Source organism: Poecilia reticulata, chromosome 9 (genome assembly GCF_904066995.2).
Source record: "Poecilia reticulata chromosome 9, P_reticulata-male-v2, whole genome shotgun sequence".
NCBI classification, from domain to species: Eukaryota; Metazoa; Chordata; class Actinopteri; order Cyprinodontiformes; family Poeciliidae; genus Poecilia; species Poecilia reticulata.
The window spans coordinates 367512-394947 of NC_088838.1; the positions used below are offsets into that span (position 1 = coordinate 367512).

Consider the following 27436-nt stretch of genomic DNA (forward strand, 5'->3'; position numbering starts at 1 on the left):
GCATTAGTATAACATAATGTTATCTGGTCCTGCTCTCAGTCGGAGCTTTCACTGACTCACGTTGAGATTTCACCCACCTGTTGTTCCCACACAGAATGGGCTGCAGTCCTGCCCACAGCTGAACAAATGCTGAGAACTGAGAGTGAGGATTCTCCTCCCCCTCCTTCTTCCCTCCGCCCTCCACCCCTTCCTCTCCGTCTTCTCTGGGAACATCTGTTGTGTTGATGCTCCATGTGGTGGCGTTCAGAGGCCACGTTCCGTTGATCGTGGATACTGGGTTTTGCCCGGCGCATGCTCCTTTGGGCAGGAGGCGAGCCAGTCCAGACAGCAGGTCCACGTCCTTCAGGAGCCTCTCCACATCAGCCAGGTCCTTCAGCAGGGCACCCAGCTGGGACTGGGACAGGGGGGCCACAGGGCCGGCCTGCTCCACATGAAGATACAGAGTCACACTTTGGTCACTTAAATTAACATTTAAAAGCCAATAAAATGTTGTTTTTTCTTGGAGGAGAATTGCTTTGTTCTGTTACTTTTTACATGATGCAAAAATCTATATTATTCTTCTGTTACATTTAAATAGTTTTTTTACTCAATAAAATCAGGACAATCAGGGATTGCAGACTGATCTCTTCATCCATTCCATAAGCCTGACACTTTCTTAAATGAAACTGTGTGTCACACAATAACATTGATTTGTGGACTGAGCATCTATTGAGGTCAGAAAACTCCAAAGCTTTTCCCTTCACACAAACAGAAAACAGAACAGCTTTTTATCCATATTAATTCCTTAACTTTAACATAAAGTGAACCAAAATGTGCATGTAGCTCTACATTCAGATGATTGTTGAATCAACATTGCTATAGAGTCAGTAATGCTTGAAACACTAATGTTGATTCAACCACTTTCAATTTCGTTTCAATGTCCGGCTTCAACGTGGATTAAATGTTTCTGCCTAATGCTCTTTCACTCATATTTTGCTATCTGGGGTGTCTTGTAATGTAACATCAGATGCTAATATATTTTAATTCACAGAAACATGCATGTAATTGTCAGATTCTTTAAACTGACTAAATCTTCATTCAGTTCAGTTTGTTAGAATAGAAAAGCATTCATTTAATTTCAAAATCAGTCCAGTTCTAACAGACAGGAAGTACCTGGTCAGCAACACTTTGAGTGTTAATCTGCTCTCGAAGCTCCTTGCTCAGCTGTCTGAAGCGCTCTGACCTTTGACCCTCCTCTCGGCTGCACATGAGGCTGTGATATGCCTGCAGTGCAGTCTGTTGCTTCTCGGGAACCAGCAGAATCTTCCTGAGCTGAATGTCGCCACGCTCCCCACAGGTCAGGAACTTCAGCATGGATCCAGTCAAGAGAACTCCCTGGAAAAACATTTGATCTGCTAGCAGGTAATGTAGAAAATAATCACACATTTCTGTGTGGATCTGCTCTGTCATGCATGCTCTGCATGAGGGATTGCTGTAAAGTCAATGACAACTCAAGTGATTGCTGCTGCTAATTTATTTAAGAAAAGGTGGAAACCATAGATTACATATTTGGAACTGACAGCGTGTAAATAATTTTGTGTTCAACTAACATATTTACCTGTCAATATCTAGACATAAGTTCTATGAGGTATATCGTCCCCTTATCTGATTTATTTTTATATTATTGAATATGGGAACAAAGTGACAGAGAAGCCCAGTTCTGTTACTCATCTATCCACATAATTACATTTTTAGCAGTAAAGAAATTATTTTGGTAAAACCTGGTCTCACCTCTAGGTGAATGAGGGAAATGCATGAGAAAAGATGAGCATACCTCCAGCTCCTGGATGCCCTGAAGCTGCTCGGCCCGGCTGCCAGAGGCGGCCGACAGGCCCAGCGCCCAGGATATGATCTGGACCACAGCCTTCCTGTTTGCTGCTCTGCCTGGATCTTCACCTCCATCCATACTCTGAACACCACCCAGCAGCTTCCCCTGCAGCACCAGGTGATGGAGAGGTGCTCATGAAAAGCATGCATTGTTGAGGTTTATTTCACTCTGGCATGTAATACGAAAGAATTAAAAATGAAGAACTCTTCATCATGATCAGAGGAAAAACTATTCTCAAGTCCATTCAGTGAAGCGATACAAAGCAGCTAAGACTGTTCTTCTCCCATGAGCCGGACCTTGATGATCTGATGCTCACCTTAATCTGCAGAAGCTTGTCTGCAGGTTTCTTACTCAGGATTTTTGGCCCATGAATCCAGCTGGTTGGCCCTCCACTGTCTCTGAGGGAACTATCGAAGATCAGTCTGTACACCTAGAGCGGCCATACAGAGAGCAACAATGATTTGTACTGAAGATGGCAGCAACTCTTCAGTTATTCATCTTTATTATGGATGGATGGCGTAACTGCCATCAAATCAGAACAATAAAAATTGCATATCAGCATTCAATAAGGATATTCCTTCACAAAATAAAAAACATTTGATTCCCTTTATTTTTTCTGGCAGCAGCTGTCTACTGAAGATGTTCTGGTGCTTCATAGAACTTTTAACGCCATGCCCTGCAAGGTTCTCAGACGCTTTGGAAGAGAGACAAGACAACAGCATCACACATCCATCCTCCAACAGGTGGAGGTTCATCCTGGTTTAACACACAGCTACATCAGTGGTGCTGAGCTGCTCTTCCACATACTCAGCTTTGCTTCTCCAGTGTTTGGTCCAGCCATGAGGCTGAGAGAAATGGCTCTCTGTGTCACCTCATATTTAAACCCCAAAGAAATAGAAAGTCATGGATTACAAACAAGAAGTTCCTATAAATTTTGATCAATTTAAAAAATAAGTATGATTTAAATTAGGAACACTCTTAGGTTACATTTAATTTAAAGGATATCAGAAAGCCTTTCACTGATTGTTTTGCTAAAACATTTATTTCTTCACATGAATTTTTTTCCTCACAGAATAAATGTATTCAAATTAGAGTTTGAGTTTTTATTGCAGATTTTGACACTCCCATTTTCAGGCTTTTTGGCTCCAATAAATGCCACATGTTATGCAGCTCTAATCATAATGCTGAACCATTTCAGCTGATTGGGATTAAAATATAGTTTTATCACCTGAAGGAGAAATTCACAGTATTAAAATGACTAACTTTGTTTCTAAAATTTCTACTTCACACACGTTACAGACACTAAATGTTCCACTCACTATTTAAAGTAGCGGTTCTCAATGTGGGCGGTACCGCCCCCTAGGGGGCGTTCAGAGGACGGCAGGGGGCGCTGGCGGACATTTTTACAAAAGGGGGGCGCTGGGATTCCTTTGGGGGGCATTTGGTTGAAGGTAAACTTTACACCTTAAGTGCACAACAATACCAGATTAGACTTTGAGCAACTTGGTAAAACTATATTGTGTAACATTAAATCATGCTGCTTGGCTGCAACTGTATTGATGGCAGCTCTTCTTCTATTCAGTGTTTGTTAGCTTCTGTTAGCTTCTTGGCGCAGCTCCGTTCTCCTGCTACTGGTAGCTAAAATCACGATACCCTCACTGAGTATCCCTCTGAAAAATGAACCCATTTAAATAAAGAAATCCCTCCATGTGTGATACCACGATAGAGAGCGTTCATTTTATAGCGTTAACACGGAGCTGTAAGTGGTCCGGTATGAAACGGGGTGATAGAACAACACAGCACTTTTAAATTTCAATAATTAAAATGCAGAAATTGTTTCCGTTGTTTTAAAAGGTTTATGTCAGTCTGCCTTTTCCCCATCGATACGCTTCCCGACCGCCCTGCACCTTAGGGGTTAAAAAAGAAAAAGACGTTCACATTGCGCAAAACTCTGAAACAGGAGAAGCGGGACATAAAACGGAGCGACAAACTAGATGTGAATTATGGCATAAAAGCATAGAATCCGACGCTGAACAGTGAAAAATCAACACATGACGATTAGGCGGCACAGCAGGTGACGAGTGAAGATTACTGGTGGTGAGCGTCAATAAATGATCAAATAAATGTAGCAACAGGAAAGAAACTAAAGTGGACACAGCAATAAACCAAGAGAGGATAAAACTAATCAAAGGAAACTAAAATGAAATGAATGAAGAACAAAATGCAAGAATAAACTAAGAAACTGAAGTAAATACAGAGGAATAAACTGGTATGGCAAGACCTTTAGAGCAATAATTAATACAGAGACTGTATGGCAAGAATAAACAGACACTATTTCCAGATAAAAGGTAAAATAATATTGTTGAAATGTCATGGGTTTGTTGAGACCACATCTAGTACTGAGAATAAATATATCTTAAACAACTGATCACTTATTTATGTTTTTAATTAGATTTGATATATTTATTTATTCAATATTATTTTTCAAGTCAGTGTTAATGTCATGAGGCTGATGACTCCATGACACTTTGAATTTGACTCATTAGGATTTGATTAAGACCTTAATCAGAAAACTATTAATCTATAATCAATAGACAGGTCTATATAAAGATATAATCCATGTTTCTGTCTCATATTTGTATGGCATTAAAAGGACCTGGAACTTTAGTTTTTCCACTGAAAGCTCTGGTTTGCACAATAAATGCCATGTGGGTGAAGTTTTATGGATGATACTCTGATGTCCCATTCTCCTGAAGGCAGCACAGAGCTGCACCACCAGATTCCGACAGAAACACTGAAGAGAAGAAGAGTTATGATTAATGTAGTTACTGTTCTATCCATGTTTTAATGTTGCAGAGCTCAGTCGTTTTGCAAATAGTTCAAAGTTTAAACTGGCATGTTGAACATCTTTTATCTGCTCATTTTGTGGAAGATTTAACAACTAGAAAATGGCAAAGAACAACAATATTTTTCCACTCTGGCTGCTGTTAGACCTACAAATTTTAAGTTGAATGTTTATTGCATTTTTCATAGACGCCTGTGAAAATAATTTCTATTCTCATAGCTTTTTTATTCTCTGGGAAATTATTTGATGATAAATACAGAAACAAGCATAAAAATCAAAACATCTACAATAGTGATAGTAATATTAATAAAATAATGGTCAGTGGAAAGTAGCCTACAAATTCTTTATTGGGGGCGGTGAGGGATCTGGATAAGGGCTGGGGGGGCGCTGGCCCAAAAACGGTTGAGAAACTCTGGTTTAAAGAGTGCAACCCTTCAACAGATGGCCTTTTAAAATGTAAAAGTTTAGAAAACTGGCACAGAGCAGCAGAAGGAGCTCAACAGGAAGTGAACCTGCAGCTGAAGGTTGGAAATTTGCTCTTGGGTCATACAAGTCAAGTATTCTAAAAAGAAAATGACAGATGCTAATCTTCATTAAAATGAACAGTTCCCATTTTTTTTGTAGTATCCCTCTTCAACATATGTTAATAAACATGGCTCATATTTTCTATCAATCAATGAAATTTATTTGTATAGCACATTTCAGGAGCAAGGCATTTCAAAGTGCTTTACATCATTAACACAAAGTCGTGAAACATAGAATCAACAATCAAAACATTACATTAAGTGTTATCATTAAAGTTTCAAAAGCAACTCTAACTAGGTGGGTTTTTAGTCGAGATTTAAAGGAACTCAGTGTTTCAGCTGTTTTACAGTTTTCTGAAAGTTTGTTCCAGATTTGAGGTGCACAGAAGCTGAATGCTGCCTCTCCATGTTTAGTTCTGGTTCTGGGGATGCAGAGCAGAACCAGAACCAGAACACCTGGAAGTTGGTACAACAACAGCAGATCTTTAATGCATTGTGGTGCTAAGTTGTTCAGTGATTTATAAACTAACAGTACTTTAACCCTGAGCTACAGGGTGTCAGTGTAGGGGCTTTAAAACTGGGGTGATGTTTTCCATCTTCCTGGTTTTAGTCAGAACAGCAGCAGCAGCGTTCTGGATCAGCTGCAGCTGGATGATTGATTTTTTTAGGCAGACCTCTGAAGACGCTGCTGCAGTAATCAATACAACTAAAGATAAACACATGGATGAGTTTCTCTAGATCGTGCTGAGTCCTCTAATCCTGGAGATGTTCTTCAGGTGATAGAAGGCCGACTGCTTATGGTAGCTGATCTTATTTCCTGTTATAACCTGAGCCAGTGGGAGCATATAAATATTGAATAAGAGGGGTCCTAGGATTGAACCATGGGGTATACCACATGTGACCTCTGACCTCTTTGATGAGAAGTTGTTTCCTATTGAAACAAAGAAATCCCTATTTATGTAACAATAGGGTTGAGTTCTGGACCAGAGAGTCCGACCCAACTCTCCAGTTGATTCAGTAATATGTCATGGTCAACAGGGTCAAAAGCTGCACTGAAGTCTAACAGAACCAGCACTGTGGTTCTTCCACAGTCGGTGTTTATATGGATATCATTGAACACTTTGACTAGGCCAGTCTCTGTGCTGTGGTGAGACCAGAAACCAGACTGGAAGGAGTCAAAGCGATTGGTTGTCGTTAGGAAGCCATTTAACTGTTCAAATAGCTTTTTCAATAACTTTGCTGATGAATGGGAGGTCAGAGGTCAGCCTGTGATTCTGCAGTAGTGATTTGTCCAGATTGTTCTTTTTTATCAGTGGTTTGATAACTGCTGTTTTCAAAGCCTGGGGGAAAACACCTGACAAGAGCGATGAGTTACTATTTGGATGAGATCATTAATGACATGACAGGCAGGAACTTCTTAAAGAAATGTGTGTGTAGGACATCCAGACAGCAGGAACTGGAGCTTAATTGACTTAAAATTTCCTCAAGGGTTTTATAATTAAGTAGTTGAAATTGGGTCATTTTTCCTGCATTTGTTTTGTTTGGGCACAGCATTGGTACTGGCTTTAGAGTGGATGTGCAGATTGGTCCTCCGATTCTTTTGGATTTTATCTGAAAAGAAGCTGGAAAATTGGTTGCAGGCATTAGATTGAAATTCAGCCAAAAATGTCATTGGAGGGTTTGTGAGCCTGTCAATTGTTGCAACTAAAGCTTAAGCATCCTAGCTTAAATATGGCATGCATGTTTCAGCAGTTTATTCCATCATGGCTTCTTTCCCTGATGTTTTCCTCTGCATCATATCCTCTGGTTGGTTACAGAAAGATTTCATAATAAAGAACTTTCTCATGAAACCTAACTAGAAAAAATGAACTGTAATAAACAAACATCAAAATTTCAGTTTTCTGGAGTGGAATGTTAGCACGCTTATGCTTGGACTATCTTTTAAATCATGTTATGTGTTTGTTCAGATGAAACCATCCTGATCCAATCCAGTGTGATATTCCAGTTACAGATGAACAGAAGGAAGTTCTGGAGGTCATGAGTATGCAGTTACCTGTATCAGTGTGATGCAGTAACACTGACTCACCTCTTGGAGGTTCACTGAGCTGTTCAGCAGCGTGCTAGCTGTGGAGTTGGAGAGGGAAAGATTCCTGACCAAGAACTGCTGGAAACCTTCCTGGTTCTTCAACACGGCAGCCAGTGGGAAGCCTTCACACACACCCCAACACACACAAACATACACACACACACACACGCACACACACGTTAAAGCTGAGCTTCCTGTACAAGTTATTAATAAGCATTGGTATATGGCTTTTTTTATGTTGTTTTTTTTAATTCACAAAACACAAAAATTCCTGTTGTAGCAAACTGATTTGTCAATTCTCCTTATGTCAGTCTGGATAGACCAAGATTTGACATCAGTAAAAGGTATAACTGTCTGTGTCTCATTCTGATTTGTTGTTGAACTCTGAAGGGGTTTTTGTCAGGATAAAATCCATCATGCCTGATAAGTGAACCAGTTAGTGTGGGATGATGCTGAAAACACTGGGATCTTCTAATATTGTCTTAATCCGCTGATGAGTCCAGGTAAGATCACAAGCAGACAGGTTCCAGATTACAACTGACCAACCGTCATTTATATTACCAGAAAATAAACAGCCACGATTAACAGAAAGAAAAGGTGATACCCCAACCCAACCCACCCCAGAACATTAAGGGAAGAGAACATAGATGGGGGAAGCAGAAGAAAGAGGGAGAAAATAAAAAAAATAATTGTACACACTCATACACATAATAAAAAACAAGATAACTAGATAAAATAATCAGTTCCGCCTCAGACTGCTGGGAATTAATGTATCAGGGTATATTAAATCATTTGAGCACCAACCGGCAGGCCAACCTACAACCATTCTGACAGGCAGGGAGGTAGCAGGGCTACAGAGCCGGAGCAAGGCTGCCACTACCTGTGACCTACACCTGTGGAATCACTCAGATGTTCAAGGAATGGCCCCCACACCCCAACATATCTGGGTACATTATTATTGAGAGTATAGCGTATTTTTTTGAGATGTAAACAAGAAGGCATGTTATTCAGCCAACATTTAAAAGAGGGAGGCGAGGCAGACTTCCACTCTAAGAATGACTCGTTTAGCCGCAACCATCCCAAAAGAGACAGCCTGTCGCACAGGCAAGGGCAGAGCAGAGCAGGAGTCAGACACCCCAAACAGGGCAATAAGACAGTCTGAAGGTATCTGCTGTTTCTATGCAGTTTGATAAAGACAAAATATGTCAGACCAAAACATTAAATAATGGCAGTACCAGGACTGATGTCCAAGAGTAGCCTTAGAGTGTCCACATCTGTCTTGACTTGAATGATTTGGAAATATTTTACTCAACAACTTTAAACTGGATTAGTTGTAATCTAGCATTAATGGAGCAGTTTTTAATTCCCATCAGCACGCGATCCCAAAGTCCAGTAGAAATTGTGACTCCCAAATCTTTGGACCAAGCATCTCTGATATGAATGGATGATGAAGACACATAGAAAAAACATTCACAAACTGTGAGACAAGATGTCTGGAAGTAGGAGATTTAACAAGAAGATCATAAAAGATATGCTGCACTGAGCGCTGATTTAAACTCGAACTAAGTTGGTTTGCAAAGCTCCTAGCCTGCAAATAGTGAAAAAAATTATTTGAGGACAGATTCAATTTAGACTGTAGCTGAGGGTATGATAAAAACTGGAGTGGAAGTAACTGCCAGTAGTCAATCCATTTTTTTAGCTTAGAGAGTAAATCTAAATAATTTAATTTAAAAAGTAGCTTAGAGTTTACCGGAATATTGATACCAAGATACACAAAATAGTCACCGGTGATTTTAAATGGTAAACTATTCAAGAAACCAGAGTCAAGTCCATCAGACAGAGGCACAAAGGCAGACTTCGTCCAGTTGATAGTGAAACCAGAGAACTGCCCAAAACTCTGCAGCAAGTCAAGAAGCGGAGGATGGGAGACCTTAGCGTTATGTCAAGACTACATCATCCGCATATAAACCTATGACATGCTCTGATGTACCACATGTGATACCTGAGATAAGTTGATTAGACCTGATGGCAACAGCCAAAGGTTCCAAAGCCAAAGCAAAAAGAATAGGAGACAAGCAGCATCCCTGCCTAGTGCCACGTTTCAGTAGAAAGGGAGGTGATCTATCTCTATTGGTCAGCACATGAGACCTGGGGTGAGCGTAAAGCATTTTAATGAGGTACAGAAACCTGTGCCAAAGCCAAATCTTTCAAGAACAGCAAACATGTATCCCCACTCCACCTGATCAAATGCCTGCTGGGCGTCCAAAGATATGATTGCTGAATTGGTAAGAGCAGAAGAGTACATAATGTTAAGTACTCGTCTTGTGTTGGAGAAAGAGAATCTTTCTGGAATGAATCCAGATTGATCTGGATGTACCAGAGCACTGATGTGGGAAGACAATCGATTAGCTAAAACCTTAACAATCATTTTCTGATCAGAGTTAAGCAGGCTCAAGGGGCGATATGATGTCACATTAGTAGGATCTCTATCCTTTTTAAGTAAAAGACAAATATTGGCATCATATAGGGACTCAGGAAAATGCCCAAGCTTAATGGAAGACTTCAGCATACGCAGAATAAGTGGCGACACCATATCGATATGGTGTCGATATGGTGTGGATATATCAAAGATATCCACACCATATCGAAACGATCTTGTTGATGGCCCGCTCGGCCTGCATTCCCTTCAACTGCATAGATAGTATTTTATTTGCTTTGTCCCCCAGTTCAAAGTACCTCTGACGCAACTTCTGAATATCCTTAATAACCCGCTCACCCAAAATACAGTTATATTCATACTTTAACTTCACGATAGAAGAAAATATGCGGTCAGAATTAGAGCTACGGAATGTGTCTTCCAGGGTGATTGTTTCTGAATTTCAGCCAGACAATTACTACTGACTCTTAACATTGGATTGATATGATATACAGTGGTGTGAAAAAGTGTTTGCCCCCTTCCTCATTTCCTGTTTTTTTGCATGTTTATCCCACTTAAGTGTTTCGGAACATCAAACCAATTTAAACAATAGTCAAGGACAACACAAGTAAACACAAAATGCAATTTGAAAATGAAGGTGTTTATTACTAAAGGAGAAAAAAAATCCAAACCATCATGGCCCTGTGTGAAAAAGTGAATGCCCCCCTCGTTAAAATATACTATAACTGTGGTTTTTAACACCCGAGTTCAATTTCTTTAGCCACACCCAGGCCTGATTATTGCCACATCTATTTTCAATCAAGACATCACTTAAATAGGAGCTGCCTGACACAGTAAAGTCCACTAAAAGATCCTTAAAAGCTACACATCATGCCGAGATCCAAAGAAATTTAGGAACAATTGAGAAAGAAAGTAACTAAGATCTATCAGTCTGGAAAGGGTTATAAAGCCATTTCCAAAGCTTTGGGAATCCAGCGAACCACAGTGAGAACCATTATCCACAAATGGCGAAGACATGGAACAGTGGTGAACCTTCCCAGCAGTGGCCGGCCTCCCAAAATTACCCCAAGAGCGCAGAAACGACTCATCCAAGAGGTCACAAAAGACCCCACAACAACTTCCAAAGAACTGCAGGCCTCACTTGCCTCAGTTAAGGTCAGCGTTCATGCCTCCACCATCAGAAAAAGACCGGGCAAAAATGGCCTGCATGGCAGAGTTCCAAGAAGAAAACCACTGCTGAGCAAAAAGAACATTAAAGCTTGTCTCAATTTTTCCAAAACACATCTTGATGATCCCCAAGACTTTTGGGAAAACATTCTGTGGACCGATGAGACAAAAGTGGAACTCTTTGGAAGGTGTGTGTCCCATTACATCTGGCGTAAAAGGAACACTGCATTTCAGAAAAAGAACATTATACCAACAGTAAAATATGGTGGTGGTAGTGTGATGGTCTGGGGCTGTTTTGCTGCATCAGGACCTGGAAGACTTGCTGTGATAAATGGAACTATGAATTCTGCTGTCTACCAAAAGATCCTGAAGGAGAATGTCCGACCATCTGTTCGTGAACTCAAGCTGAAACGAAGTTGGGTTCTGCAGCAGGACAATGATCCTAAACACACCAGCAAGTCCACCACTGAATGGCTGAAGAAAAACAAAATGAAGACTTTGGAGTGGCCTAGCCAAAGTTCTGACCTAATTCCTATTGAGATGTTGTGGTATGACCTTAAAAAGGCCGTTCATGCTCGAAAACCCTCTAATGTAACGGAATTAGAACAATTCTGCAAAGATGAGTGGGCCAAAATTCCTCCAGAACGCTGTAAAAGACTAATTGCAAGTTATCGCAAACGATTGGTTGCAGTTGTTGCTGCTAAGGGTGGCCCAACCAGTTATTAGGTTTCGGGGGCAATCACTTTTTCACACAGGGCTATGATGGTTTGGATTTTTTTCTCCTTTAATAATAAACACCTTCATTTACAAATTGCATTTTGTGTTTACTTGTGTTGTCCTTGACTATTGTTTAAATTGGTTTGATGTTCCGAAACACTTAAGTGTGACAAACATGCAAAAAAACAGGAAATGAGGAAGGGGGCAAACACTTTTTCACACCACTGTAATATCACCTCTTATTACGACCTTGAAAGATTCCCAGAAAGAGACAGCACCATTATCATTGTAAGTCAAAAAGTCTGAGATCTTCTTAGAAACAAATTTGCAAAAGGAGCTGTCCAAGTTTAAGGAGGAATTAAGTTTCCAATTGTATTGTGCTCTTTGAATTTCAAAGTTAAATTCAACTGACAACGGTGCATGGTCAGAGATGAGAATAGAGTGATAGGTAGATTTAAGAACACTGGGTAATAAGTTTGAGTCAACCAAAAAATAATAAATTCTTGTTGAGGTTTTGTGAACCGAAGAAAAAAAGGAATATTGCTTCTCTATAGGATGCAGACGCTGCCAGACATCAACCAGATCTAAAGACGTTGCTAACTTGGTTATAACTGAAGTGGACTGCAATGGTGGGGCAGGTTTAGTCTTTAGTCTTCAGAGGACCTGTCAAGCACAGGGCCGAGGTAATTGTTAAAATCCCCCCCAACAATGATCCTATACTCGCTGTGCTCTGCTACAAGATTAAATACTTTTTTGTAAAAGTCTGGAAAGTCAAAATTAGGTGCATAGATGTTAAGAAGGGCCAGAGGGACAGAATTAAGGGTCCCAATGATAAGAATGCATCTCCCGCCTGAATCAGTCATTTGAGACTCAAATTTGAATGGTGTGGTTTTACGGATGAGAATGGCCACCCCTCTCGCCCTGGAGATGAAGTTGGATTGATACACCTGCGACACCCAGGACGTCCTCAAGCGTCTCTGCTCTGTAGGTGAGATATGCGTTTCCTGTAGGAACATAACATCAGTGCATCAGATGCTTTAAGTGAAAAAAGACCTTGCCCCTCTTGAGAGACCTACCCAGACCCCTACAGTTCCAGGTGGCAGTGTTGTGGTCAAGACCACCTAACCCGAGACCAAGACAAGACCAGGACCAGAGTGTATCGAGACCGAGACAAAACCAAGACTTTAAGGTCCGAGACCAAGTCAAGACCAAGACCGAGGGAAGTCGAGACAGAGTCAAGACCAAGACTAGCGCCCCGCGCTACATGATACGATAAAATGTGAAATATGATCAAAATTACTTCTCAAATTGATCTAAAAGATCCATATTCCCATAAAAACACTTAGATATTAAATACTTAATAAATTCTACCAATATTAAAAGCAGAACAAACTCCATCCATCCATCCAACTCCATTCCATCTCTGTGCTACAATCGGCGGTGGTCTCGTGCCATCCCTAAAAAGATAACGAAACCATTAAACATAGCAATTGAGGCAATGCCCTGACAGTAAATAACGCTCAACTATGAACACTGACCAAGGAGCAACAAGCAAGAAGTAACCAACCACAAGGCGCGCACCGCGACTGTTTTCACCCTCTCAGGTAGAAGCCAGGTAGTCTGACACGATGGCACACATTACAGCTGTCACTTTGAATGAAAACAATGAAAGAGTAATGTGCATGCTCTGCGTGCTCTTTCGTTCTTGTGTTTTGTTTATTTGTTAATTTAAAAAATATCAATGTACATAATTAAATAAAATCATCATAGCTACTGCAGTGTACACAGAACATTAAAAGAACAAAGAACAGTGTTCTGGCAGGTCAGCATACTCTTAGCACGAACTCACGGCTATATCTGTCAGACATGTCATTACCATATAATTTTATTTAATCAGCCAGATAGAATTGTGACGTAGGTCATCATACACTTTATCAACATTTGTATGGCATCCCGACTTAGCAGTTAAGTAGATTAATGAGTTTTACATCAGCGTGTGTTGTAGTTGACTCCAGCTGCAGCCAGACCTTGCTTTAAATACACTTTGAAACCACGACAACGCATGTATGTCTATACAGTTATCATGGAAAACAATTCAATGACTTATTTTCATCATAACTTGTTGTGTATGGTTTACTGACAACTCCAAATGCTTATGTGTCTCTATACAGCTAGCTTTGCTAACATCATGTCAACGGAGCTTACCTTTGAGATACTTTTCTAAGTGAAGAAAAACGCTAGACGTAGTCCCCACCGTCTGTGAAAGCGAAGCGCTGCTGAGTTAGCTGTGGCCATCGGATTTCTTATGATTTATGCAGCGCAATTCTATTACTGACTATTAGACAAAACTTCTGCTGCTCAGAGAAAACCACTGCACGTGTCTTGGAGCGCCACGTGCGAGTGAAAGGTGGGGAGTAACAGAAACACGTTATTGGTTGGATTTTAATCGGTACGTTTTGCATCCACTGAAAACAAAGATGTTAACAAATAAACTGGACAGCATGCTGTACGTTTAGTGATATTTTCACATTTGCGGTCTCGACCGGTCTTGAAATAAAATGCCGAGTCCTCAGCGCCCGAGACCGAGACCATCAAAAAATGGTCTCGAGACCAAGACCGATCTCGAGTACTACAACACTGCCAGGTGGTGAAGGTAATGGGATTTATGACTGGCTTGGAAGGAGCACCATCAGAATACATTCAAAACGGTAGATGAAAACAACATTGTTGGAGCTGAATAAGGGGAAAAAGAAAGGGAAAGAAAGAAAAGAAAAAAGGCACACTCCTCCTCCCTCTCCCTGTCCCCCACCCTTCACCCAAGAAATCAAATACCATCCACCCCCCAATACCACACTGAAGTGGAGAAACAGACAGTGCTTCCCCTTAAACTAAGGGAGGCTACTGGGAACTGACCAGAGCAACACACTATGGGAACTTCCATAACCACTCCGAAATAAGGAGCAAAACTCCGTGAATCTCCAGGATACAATAAACAGTGTAAATGGGACACCTGAACAATTATAAGTTTCAGCGATCAGGTATATAGAGACGGCAAAGGGATATGCAAAACAGAAAATATTGAAGCTGAAAAGAAGTTAAGTACTTTATACCCGGCATGACCGCTGACATTATAACATGTAGCTAATATACGAGCAGAGAATGAGAAAACAAAAAAAACAAAAAAAAACCACCATCAACTGTGCAATGCTGTGGTCCCTAACCCCCGGTCCGCGGACCGGTACCGGTCCGTGGGCCAATTGGTACCGGGCCGCGCAACAAATAATTAAACATTTACGTTTTATGTATTATTTGAGTCTGGAGGATCTTTTATTTTGAAAATCCTTTAACCAGATTCTCTCGGTTACTTGTGCGCCAACACTGAGCCCACAAGCAGCAAAATGAGTTAGAAACAGATCAGATGTCTTTGGAAAGTTTCTTTGCAAAGGGGAAAAGGCCCAGAGAAGAGACAGGAGAATAGATTTATCCTGGACCGGTAGGTGAATCCCACGTTACAAGCCGCTCTGCGTAACATGCGGCGACCGGCTGCTAATGAGGCAATGAAGCTTCAAGCTGCTTCGCCACGTAGAGACCAAGCAGGCTGTGGATATAAGCAACACTTCAGGTGTTATTGTCTCCCATCACTCCCAGAACGGACTGACTCATTGCAGAGAAACAAGCTCATTATCGTGAGTTAAAATTTTCACAAAAGTAAAATGTTCGTTTTTGTTTTGCATCTGTATCTCAATTTGAAGGGATATGTAAACGTTACCATAGCGACCAGAATCAGAGCGTTTGGGCTGCGGTTGAGAGGAGATGAGTAGAACTTGTGAATCTTAAGTCTGGTTTAGACGGCAAGATTTTAAGAATTGTCGGCCAATTCTCCAAACCTCTGTGACCACAGAGCTGATAAAGAACAACAGGTTCGATGGGTTCGTGTGTCCAAGGCAGGAGCTACACGCCACACACGAACATCCCGATTCCAGAGGATAATCTACAAAACCCCCAACATAGCGGGAATTTAGAATAACCAAACACAGATGACGATGTAGAAGCAGTAGTGATAGTTTGTGGAGTCATTTTAAGAGATAAAAGACATAACGGTGGATAAAAGACGACGGGAGCAGCCGCTCTATTTGCTGCACTATGATTTGGAGGTGACTATGTTTTTTCATAGTTAACATTTTTAACTGAATAAACATAATAATGATCTTTAGATTTAATAATAAACATTTCCACATATCATCTCCGATATATCAGCTGTTTAGGATTCCCCTCTGTTCTGACGTCACCGCGCTTTCTGATTGGCTACCTGTCACATTCAGCAGGTTGTATTCTCGTTCCAAGTCAGGCAAAACCCCACAGGCTGCGATAAAAAGGCCAAGACAACCCAAATTGGGTATATTCAGGATTTGGCGGCAACACCAACATGCAGAAACCTTATCTGAAAGTAAAAACATCTCCCTCCATTTAGCAGTAACAGCAGCTAAAATAGCTTCGTTGCTAGCTCCGGAGCTCGGCTGAGCTGTCTCCCGCTGTGTGCCGTCCTTCTTCCCCATTTTGAAAAATAAAAAGTAAAAGAAAAGTAATCCCACTCACTTGAAATAAAACAATATAGAATAAAGTATCAGGTGTGTTATATTAAAAACAAAATTTGAGGGGACATCACGGAGCCTCACAAAAAATCGCCTACTCCATTGCAGCGCTCTAGCCCCTCCCTCCCTCATGGTATGGAATTTTTAAAAGAATGTGTTCAATAGGACAGACAGGTCATGTTTGATCCATTTCTGTCTTCTGTCTACATTCTGTATGGGGGAATTTTTCTGCCATTGTTTGAGAGCACACATTTTCGGTCTTAAAGAAGGATTACATGTCTTTCTTCTCAAAACTTTTAATACTTTTGCTTACATTATATTTTCTCCCCGCGCTCTTGCAGAACTCTTTTCTCATTTATGAAACATTCTCTGCTTGCCTTTGGAACAAAAATGCACTGTCACCTGTCAACTTCTGAAAGCGTTGTACTGCGTTTCCTAGTGGGTGTGCTGTTAGAAGAAAAATAACTTCTAGATCGGCTACTATCAATTGTAGTAACCTGCGCACCCACTGGATGTAGGGAGAAACAACAACCTCAGCTTTCTGCTCCATGTTGCACCAAGTATCCACCAGCAGTGTGCTGCTGATCACTAGCAGCCTTTTGATCAACCGTGTTACATCATAGTATATATGGATGTATGGCTGGATGGATGCGTCAACCCGTTGGGGGGACACCTTCAGTGAGGGATGCTGTCAGGCTGAAGCGGGAGTCCTGTCAGGCCTTTTTGGCCAGTGGGACCCCAGAAGCAGCTGATGGGTACAGGCAGTCCAAATGGCATGATGCTCGGGAGGTTGCTGAGGCAAAAACCCGGGTGTGGGAGGAGTTCAGACAGGTCATGGAGAAAGACTTTTGCAAGGCTTTGAGGCGATTCTGGTCCACATCCGGCATCTTAGGAGAGGAAAGCAGTACAGCACCAACACTGTTTATGGTGGTACACTCTTAAGCCTCCCTGGCAAGGTCTATTCAGGGGTCCTGGAGAAGAGGGTCCGTCAGATAGTCGAACCTCGGATTCAGGAAGAGCAGTGTGGTTTTCGTCCTGGTTGTGGAACACTGGACCAGCTCTACACCCTCAGCGGGGTCCTGGAGGGTGCATGGGAGTTCGCCCAACCGGTCTACATGTATTTTGTGGACTTGGAGAAGGTGTTCGACCGTGTCCCTCGGGGGGCCCTGTGGCAGGTTCTCCAGGAATATGGGGTACTGGGCCCTTTGATACACACTGCTAGTTCCCTGTATGACCGGTGTCGGAGTCTGGGGCGCATTGCCAGCAGTAAATCGGGCTAATTTCTGGTGAGAGTTTCACTCTGCCAAGGCTGCCCTTTGTCACCATTACTTTCATGGACAGGATTTCTAGGCACAGCCAAGGTGTTGAGGGGATCCATTTTGCCGACCAAGGGATCGCATCTCTGCTTTTTGCAGATGATGTGGTTCTATTGGCTTCATCAGTTTGCAGCAGAGTGTGAAGCGGCCGGGATGAGGATCAGTACTTCCAAATCCGAGGCCATTGTGAACTACCTCAGCATCTATTGAAGCAGGCGCTGTACTGGCCTGTCATGATGAAGAGAGAGCTGAGTCAAAAAGCAAAGCTCTCTATTTACCGGTCGATCTACGTTCCTACCTTCATCTATGGTCATGACCAAAAGAACGAGGTCACGGATACAAGCAGCTGAATTGAGTTTTCTCTGCAGAGTGTTATGGCTCTCCCTAAGAGATAGGGTGAGAAGCTCAGTCATCTAGGAGGGACTCAGAGTAGAGCCGCTGCTCCTTCTTGTTGAAAGAAGCCAGTTGAGATGGTTCAGGCATCTGGTTAGGAAACCTCCTGGATGCCTCTCTGATGAGGTCTTCCGGACATGTCCCACCGGGAGGAGGCCCCGGGGAAGACCCAGGACACACTGGAGGGACTATTTTACTCGGCTGGCCTGGGAACGCCTTAGGATTTCCCCAGATGGGCTGGCCCAAGTGTCTGGGGAGAGGAAGTCTGGGCCTCCTTACTTAGGCTGCTACCCGACTCTGGATAAGCGGAAGAAGATGGATGGATGGAGCAGAAAGCTGAGGTTGTTGTTTCTCCCTACAACAAAAGTCAGTAGCCACATTCCCCCATACACAGGTACACCTTCTAGAAGGAAACAAACGCACCCAGTACAACACTTTCACTCCATTGGCTGAGAGTTTGCCAGGTGATTGTGCATTTTTGTTCCAAAAACAAACAGGAGGTTTTGTAAGCGATCAGTTTTCCAAGAGCACGAGAACAAAAGTACAAACATACACGTTTTGAAAAGAAAGACATGAAGTCCTACTTTCAAAATGAAAATGTAAGCAAAGCATTAAAAGTTTTGAGAACAAAAGACATGTAATCCCGCTTTTAGACTTAAAATGTGTGCTCTCGCATTATTGCAGAAAAATTCCCCCATAACTCTGAGCCTCAGCTCTCCTAGAGGTTTCTTTGTTAGTGACTTGATATAATCTGCTGGGTTTCCTTAGAAAGAAGATGTATTTTATCAATTTTATTTACAGGTCCTTCTCAAATTAGCATATTGTGATAAAGTTCATTATTTTCCATAATGTACTGATAAAAATTAAACTGTCATATATTTTAGATTCATTGCACACCAACTGAAATATTTCAGGTCTTTTATTGTTTTAATACTGATGATGTTGGCATACAGCTCATGAAAACCCCAAATCCCTGTCTCAAACAATGAGCATATCATGAAAAGGTTCTCTGAACGAGCCGTTAACCTCATCATCTGAATCAACAAAGTAACTCTAAACATCTGCAAAAGATTCCTGAGGCTTTTAAAAACTCCCAGCAATCATGGGTCAGACTGCTGACCTGACTGCTGTCCAGAAGGCCATCATTGACGCCCTCAAGCAAGAGGGTAAGACACAGAAAGACATTTCTGAACCAATAGGCTGTTCCCAGAGTGTTGTATGTATCAAGGCACCTCAGTGGGAAGGAAAAAGTGTGGCAGAAAACGCTGCACAACGAGAAGAGGTGACCGGACCCTGAGGAAGATTGTGGAGAAGGTCCGATTCCAGACCTTGAGGGACCTGAGGAAGTAGTGGACTGAGTCTGGAGCAGAAACATCCAGAGCCACCGTGCACAGGCGTGTGCAGGAAATGGGCTACAGGTGCTGCATTCGCCAGGTCAAGACACTGTTGAACCAGAAACAGCGGCAGAAGCGCCTGACCTGGGCTACAGAGAAGCAGCACTGGACTGTTGCTCAGTGGTCCAAAGTACTTTTTTCGGATGAAAGCAAATTTTGCATGTCATTCGGAAATCAAGGTGCCAGAGTCTGGAGGAAGACTGGGGAGAAGGAAATGCCAAAAGGCCAGAAGTCCAGTGTCAAGTACCCACAGTCAGTGATGGTCTGGGGAGCTGCTGGTGTTGGTCCACTGTGTTTTATCAAGGGCAGGTCAATGCAGCAGCTATCAGGAGGTTTTGGAGCACTTCATGCTTCCATCTGCTGAAAAACTTTATGGAGATGAAGATTTCATTTTTCAGCACAACCTGCTCAGTGCCAAAACCACTGGTATTACTGACCATGGTGTTACTGTGCTCAATTGGCCTGCCAGCTCTCCTGACCTGAACCCCATAGAGAATCTGTGGGATATTGTGAAGAGAAAGTTGAGAGACCAAGACCCAACACTCTGGATGAGCTTAAGGCTATCGATGCATCCTGGGCTCCATGACACCTCAGCAGAGCCACAGGCTGATGGCCTCCATGCTGCATTGAAGGCTGCAGAAGGATTGCTGACCAAGTATTGACTGCATAACTGAACATAATTATTTGAAGGTTGACTTTTTTGGTATTGGAACACTTTTCTTTTATTGGTTGGATGAAATATGCTAATATTTTGAGACAGGGATTTTGGGTTTTCATGAGCTGTATGCCAAAATCATCAGTATTAAAACAATAAAAGACCTGAAATATTTTAGTTGGTGTGCAATGAATCTAAAATATGACAGTTTAATTTTCATCATTACATTATGGAAAATAATGAACTTTATCACAATATGCTAATTTTTTGAGAAGGACCTGTATAAACTCAACTTGACTGAGTTGATTGATAATGAGAATAATTTGGAACATAAATACGGTTGAATTGAAATGCTTTTCTTTTTGCAAAGGGCCTTGAGATGATGTGTTGTGAAATGCTGCTATAGAAATAAACTGAATAGAATTTAATTTAGGGAATAGGGAACTGACTGAGATTATATTTCACCATGACAGAACATGATTTTAATGAATGTTAAATACATATTACGTGTTTATAGTTTTTACATTTCTAGCCAAGTAGGTGACATAATGTACTGAAAGGTCTCTGTATTAACTCAAATGCAACTTTAAAAGCCACATTTTGTCTATTCTGCTCAGAGAGATGATAATGACATGATGTGATTTATTTAATCTGATCTAATCAGTCAACTTGGATTACCCTTGAACCATAACATAGGGTTATGTTAGAGGTCAGAGGTCTGTAGGGTTTTCAGACTTGCAGAAACAGCAATTTTTGACATCCTCAAAGTATTACTACTTTTTAGGACAAATATTTGTTTTTACTTGGAATGTATGAATTATTAGTGAAAGTATCAAGTTACTGAGTTCAACCAAGTACAGAGATGGCAAATTAGCCTTTGGCTAGATAACCTTTGTACAAAACAACAATGGTTGCTTTGTTTTACCATGTAACATTGATTACTGTGCTGTCCTTGATTAAATAAACTTAACTAAACCTAGTGAGTAACGGTGGTTATTTTATTTTATTTTTGTCCTTGTGTTTGTCTTTTTCCTGAACAAAGAGATTACTAGAGCTCCAGCTGCTATTCTGCTGTGTATGGACTTTAGATAAAAGGTACTCATGTTCACACAGTTAATTTGCTCATTTTAGTTCTTCTGACAAACACCGGATATGTCCAATATGCTTGTATCATATTGAGTATGAGGGCCAGAGGTAAGGCAAAGGCAGCAGGAGAAAATCAGTCTGTTCCTTCAGGGAAGAAAACTCCAAGAAGATTATCAATCAATTGGATCAGTTTGGTGGCGTGTCTGAACAGCTGGACCTGTTAGTGTCTTTTGGTGAGCTTAGTTATCATGCTCCATGTGGAGCTGAGGGAATCTGGAGTAAACACCACCACAGGTGAAAACCACCTACTAATGTGGTTACACATTGAGTCATGAGATTCAGTAACATCAACAGTAATGATGCCAGAGTCACCAAGACCATCAGTCACACTGAGAAGCTGGATTTCCAGCTGACTAGCCAGTTAGAAACAAAAACCTCTTTTTTTCTGGTCAGTGAATGCACCATACCTAAGAGTTAGCAGGTCAGTGGCAATACTCTTTGGAGTATATGTTGCCACTGAAGGGAAGAGGCTCAGTGTTAGCTATTGTTAGCATCAGGAGGTTAAAAAGAGGGAGGAAAAACCAAAGATGTTTAAAGAGGAATTGTATTGTCATGGAGACCTTTTGGTTCAGGATGCTGCCACTGAGAGCTAGACTGAGGACCATGTGGTTGTTAGCTCTAGCTGAGAAAGCTGAGGACGTCTCTTAGAACAGGGGATGGAGTGACTACGGGCCCAGATGTGACTGAAGGCTGAATGCATTCCAGCAAATCTGTTTTCTTTAATCCTTTTGACTTTTGTCATGGAACATACTGGACTGACTGACAGCTGCTAAACACTACATGGCTCTAGTGTTTAGAAGATGTGGGGAGCTGTTAGGTTCCAATGTTTAATTCAAACAGAAAGGTTCACAGAGATACTGGATTTCCTGCTTTCCAGTAGATTGATCTGTGCAGAGAGCTGCTGATGTGGAGGAGACTGGTCTTTACTTAGACTTGCTCAATATGACCAAAAGTCCCAGTTTATGATGTAATATTACATGATATGGGTTTCACCTCACAGTTATTAAGCTTCTTATCAATAAATGATTTTAAGAAAAGGGCTGCTAACACCATTTTTTTAACAATGAAAGTCTGCTGCCTTGAGTGAAGAATATATAACTGTCATAAACATCTCAATGAGCAGTGAAAACACCTAAAGGATAGATTGTGTCTGTGAAAACATGTGGACCTGTTCCAGCAGAAGGAATCCCATCCTGGAGGGGAAAGAAGGAAGCTTGTTATTGGTAAGAGTGAAGCTGAAGTGAGTCAGACCTTGGCTGCTGCTGTTGAAGCCATAGTCGGGCGGTAAAGGTGCAGTGCTGAGGCTCTCCAGGTGCTGCTGCAGGGTCTCCAGATCCTGACCCAAACCCGGTCTGTCAGATGTGAAGAGGCGGTTCTGTTCAACCACTTCACTGATTCGCTCCAGCAGCTGAGTCACTCTGGAACCAGATGGATATGAAACATGGTCAGGTCCTGGTTCCAATCAAACGTGACATTCTTCATTTCTCCTGTGTCTTGTTAATGCAATTACTTTGACCAGTCCCTCCAGGATTTCACAATTGTTTTTATGATTATTTGCAATCAAAATCACTCATCTTGCAGAACTATTTAAGACGTATTTGCAAAGAATTTTGCAGTAATTTTCGCCCACTCATGGAGAATTATTCTGATCAGTCTATTATTTCAATTTAGTGGTCAAATATCCAGCCAGAATTATTTCAGAAGCATGTTGATGGTTACAGAAAAACTCTGTGGATTACTGCATCCTTTGCGTTTTCTCAAAGCACTCGGAAATTCAGAAATGTGGAGTCTAATTCTTAATTTAATTAAATCAGTTTCAGGAAGAAAACTACAGTACAGCTTTGCATATTTATGTTTTTAGGAAGAAAAGTCTCAAATTATGAGCCTCAAATGTGTGCAGTCAAACTTGTGGACAGAACTGTGTTTTCTCTAAGCAGTCGTCAAACATGGCAGTGTCAAAATGCAAAGCTGCTGTATCAAAAATAGTGCAACGTCATGTTGAGGTAGACAACAATAATCAGCCTCACATATACCTCATTTCACTGCAAACCAGGGACAGAGACATGGAGGTTTGAATGTAGCAGAAATGCTGTTTAAAATGTCACGTTTTGTACGATTATATTTAAGCAAGTGTTCTTATGTTTGAGGGTAAATATGACTTTTTGTTACTTGCCATATTGTTCATGGATTAGAACTTGACATCAAGTTAGGATGAGGAATTAAGAAAAACAGCCACCAGCAGGTGGGAGTCATCAGTCACTGAAACATGATGATCATGACCTTTTTTGTGGAAAATCTGCAACAAAGGCACATTAGCGTGAAAAAATGCAGGGGACTGTTCATTTAGCATGAATTTCCACAACTGCGAAAAAAAATGCTTTGAGTCAAAAACAAAAACATGGATGAAGTAAAAAATGTGCAAACTAAGAACGCAAAGTGTTACTTGTCTTCACTGAAAAGAAGAGAAACCTACTAAGGCATTTACATTTATGTCTGAACATCAGCAGACATCACAGAACCCAACTTTAACATTTCATCGTTCTCTGATGTGCAGCGCATGGAGCTTTATATTCACCTGATAATGAGTCAGCTGCCAGACTCAACTAGAAGGTCACTGCTGTTTGTACTGGATGGAAAATATGCAGTACAAACAGCATTGGATGTTTTCTCACTGGCTTTCATGCCCAGTGTTTTATCTGGGGCTGGAACTAAGGAGTATTTTAGTATTTGATTATTCTATTGATCATTCTGATGATTAATGGATAAAAATTGGCACATTCTGCAGATTTTCCAATTAAGCATTTAAGCTGATTTTATGCACTAAATATGCACCAATGCACTAAAAGACAAATAAAGAATTTAATTCCTTTTTAAATCAGAAAATTAACATTTTATTTCCTAAGATGCAATAACAGTATTCACTTAGTGAAGCTTGATCATTTGGAGCAAAGGCTGCATTTGCAACTAAAAACACTTCTAACATCAACATGTGAAGAGCTGCAAGCCTTTCTGCAGCACTGAATTATTAGGTGATTATTTTGGGACTAACTGATTAATTATTGAATAGCAAAAGCTACTTAATAGCAGATTTTATTATTTTTTTTTCCTTACAGAATTTGAACCAGGTAAAGCTAAAACTGCTGCCTGAGTTCCTTGTAGAACACACAAAGAAGGTTTTTCATTTAAAAATGCTAAATGTTTATGTTGGCTTCTTTACTGCTCTGACTGTGTTGCTCTTTCAGCAAATGACCTGTTTATGTGTGTGTGACTCCAATTAATGATCAATTACTAAATTAGTTGATGATCAATTCAATAATCATCCATCCATCCATCCATCCATTTTCTTCCGCTTATCCGGGGTCGGGTCGCGGGGGCAGCAGCTTCAGAAGGGAGGCCCAGACTTCCCTCTCCCCAGCCACTTCTTCCAGCTCCTCCGGGGGAATCCCAAGGCGTTCCCAGGCCAGCCGAGAGACGTAATCCCTCCAGCGTGTCCTGGGTCTTCCCCGAGGCCTCCTCCCGGTGGGACGTGCCCGGAACACCTCACCAGGGAGGCGTCCAGGAGGCATCCTGACCAGATGCCCGAGCCACCTCAACTGGCTCCTCTCGACGTGGAGGAGCAGCGGCTCTACTCTGAGTCCCTCCCGGATGACCGAGCTTCTCACCCTATCTCTAAGGGAGAGCCCAGCCACCCTGCGGAGGAAACCCATTTCGGTCGCTTGTACCCGTGATCTCGTTCTTTCGGTCTTGACCCAAAGCTCATGACCATAGATGAGGGTGGGAACGTAGATCGACCGGTAAATCGAGAGCTTCGCTTTTTGGCTCAGCTCTCTCTTCACCACGACGGACCGGTACAGCGCCTGCTTCACGGCAGACGCTGCCCCAATCCGCCTGTCGATCTCCCGCACCCTTCTTCCCTCATTCGTGAACAAGATCCCCAGATACTTAAACTCCTCCACTTGAGGCAGGACGACCCCCCTGACCCGGAGAAGGCACTCTACCCTTTTCCGGCTCAAGACCATGGCCTCGGATTTGGAGGCACTGAGCCTCATCCTGGCCTTTTTAAACAGGGGGACCACCACCCCAGTCTGCCAGTCCAGGGGAACTGCCCCCGATGTCCATGCGATATTGCAGAGTCGCGTTAGCCAACACAACCTCGCAACATCCAGAGCCTTAAGGAACTACGGGCGGATCTCATCCACCCCCGGGGCCCTGCCACCGAGGAGCTTTTTGACCACCTCGGCGACCTCGTCCCCAGAGATTGGAGAGCCCAGCCCAGAGTCCCCATGCTCAGCTTCCTCAACAGAAGGCATGTTGGTGGGATTGAGGAGGTCTTCGAAGTATTCCGCCCACCGGCCCACAACGTCCCGAGTTGAGGTCAGCAGCGCACCATCCCCACTATAAACAGTGTTGGTGCTGCACTGCTTCCCCCTCCTGAGACGCCAGATGGTGGACCAGAATCGCCTCGAAGCCGTACGGAAGTCTGTCTCCATGGCCTCTCCAAACTCCTCCCACGCCCGAGTTTTTGCCTCAGCGACAACCCGAGCCGCATGCCGTTTCGCCCGCCGGTACCTATCAGCTGCTTCTGGAGTCCCACAGGCCAAAAAGGCTCGGTAGGACTCCTTCTTCAGCTTGACAGCATCCCTCACCGAAGGTGTCCACCAACGGGTTCGAGGGTTGCCGCCGCGACAGGCACCAACAACCTTGCGGCCGCAGCTCCGATAGGCCGCCTCGGCAATGGAGGTACGGAACATGGTCCACTCAGACTCAATGTCCCCCACCTCCCCCGGAACGTGTTCGAAGCAGCGGCTCAGAGTAGAGCCGCTGCTCCTCCACGTCGAGAGGAGCCAGTTGAGGTGGCTCGGGCATCTGGTAATCAATTAATCACAATTTATCTGATTGTTTCAATCCTAGTTTTGTGACACAGCAACCTGTGTGGCGAAACCAAGCAGCAAATTGGCAACATTTTCCATCCAGATTCAAATCCTATTAGAATTTTACCTTTTCAAGGGCAATTCATTTAACGAGAACTTGGATTATATCATGGTGGTTTTTAACAGCTGATCAGTTCACTTTTGGTCTAAGCTTTTCTGATAGTGGTACTGAATGCTAAAAAAAACAATCAAACACAAAGTGACACAAGAATGTTTAAGAGCAAATCCTGTGCTCCGTTCTACTCACGTAGAATTCTTGTATTGCAGGAATCCAAACTCATCCCTCTGTCCGTCCGGGCACAGCGACTGCATGATGGGAATGATGCCGGCTGAGGTGAGCGGCGCTGCACTGTAAAAAGCTTGGTGGAAGAAAGAACCAGAAAAAAGATGGAGGAAAAAAAAGCGGGAAAAGCCAGAGATAAAGGAAGATAAAGGAAGAAGTAATAAGAGTGGTAGACAAGGAAGATGTGATCAGTTAGAAAAAGATCAAGTAAAACTGGTCATATTGTGAAATGTTGGATTAGACAGTAATGAAAAAACAAAGTTTCTGTGCTTGTGTTAGAAAGAAGGAAGTGGTGAGAGGCTCCTGCATGTCAGCGCTGCATTTAGACACTATTTCTTATTATTCAACATAAACTGTATCCATTTTTCAGGAACATTGGATGAAGCAGTTCTCAGGTCAAAGCCCCTGAAATTTCTCGCCTTGCCAGTAGTACCACGTTTCCATGGCAATTGTGATGGTTTCTTGTGAACAAGCATCCTTTTTATCTGACCACAAAAACACTTTTATTGTTCCCCAGGTCACTCTTCCATCTCATCTACATGAGCCACCCAGAACTTTGATAGAAATGAGAAATCTGCTGCTGCACATAGAGCGATGCAGAGGCAGCTTTGGCTGGAAGAAGGCAAAAAGCAGAAGTGAAAACCATCTATATCCCTGGGAAAGATGTGAAAAGAGCAAATGTCTCTTCCTGAGCTTCTTCAATAAACTTTCTACTGACTTTAGGTCTGCAGGTTCAATGGTGTCTGGTGAACCATTTCTGTATTGATTTGGTCATGCGTGTTAGATCATTATCCAGCTGGCAGCCTCAAAAACGACCTGTTTTCAGTTTACCAAACTCTTACTTAAAAGTGGTGCTGAGAGCCACATTTAGAACAATAAGGCCTCATTGGCTGGAGCTGCCAGATCCCAAAGAAAAGGAATTTACTTATGCAGATTACAGAACATTTATAGGTAGACCTACAACAAAACATCCCAATGTGGAGATGACTCCACATTGGTCCCAAAAAGATGTATTTTAAGTGTAGCTTATATCGATAAAAATGTAACCATTTTAAAACATTTATATAAGGTGCAATGTCTGCT

General features: G+C 42.1%; 1 protein-coding gene across 5 annotated transcripts in view; it reads right to left on the reverse strand.

The window, feature by feature from the left end:
• The window catches only part of abca2 (ATP-binding cassette, sub-family A (ABC1), member 2), a 154602-nt gene that overhangs the window by 104598 nt on the left and 22568 nt on the right, over nucleotides 1–27436 (reverse strand). For all 5 annotated transcript variants that reach the window (XM_081611158.1, XM_081611157.1, XM_081611156.1 and 2 more), the window contains exons 3-9: nucleotides 26318–26429; nucleotides 22391–22557; nucleotides 7323–7444; nucleotides 2184–2297; nucleotides 1814–1972; nucleotides 1153–1374; nucleotides 78–421 (exon numbers count right to left, since the gene is read on the reverse strand). In XM_081611158.1, the coding sequence (XP_081467284.1) occupies nucleotides 78–421; nucleotides 1153–1374; nucleotides 1814–1972; nucleotides 2184–2297; nucleotides 7323–7444; nucleotides 22391–22557; nucleotides 26318–26429 (1240 nt within the window). The remainder of the gene's footprint in view (nucleotides 1–77; nucleotides 422–1152; nucleotides 1375–1813; nucleotides 1973–2183; nucleotides 2298–7322; nucleotides 7445–22390; nucleotides 22558–26317; nucleotides 26430–27436) is intronic.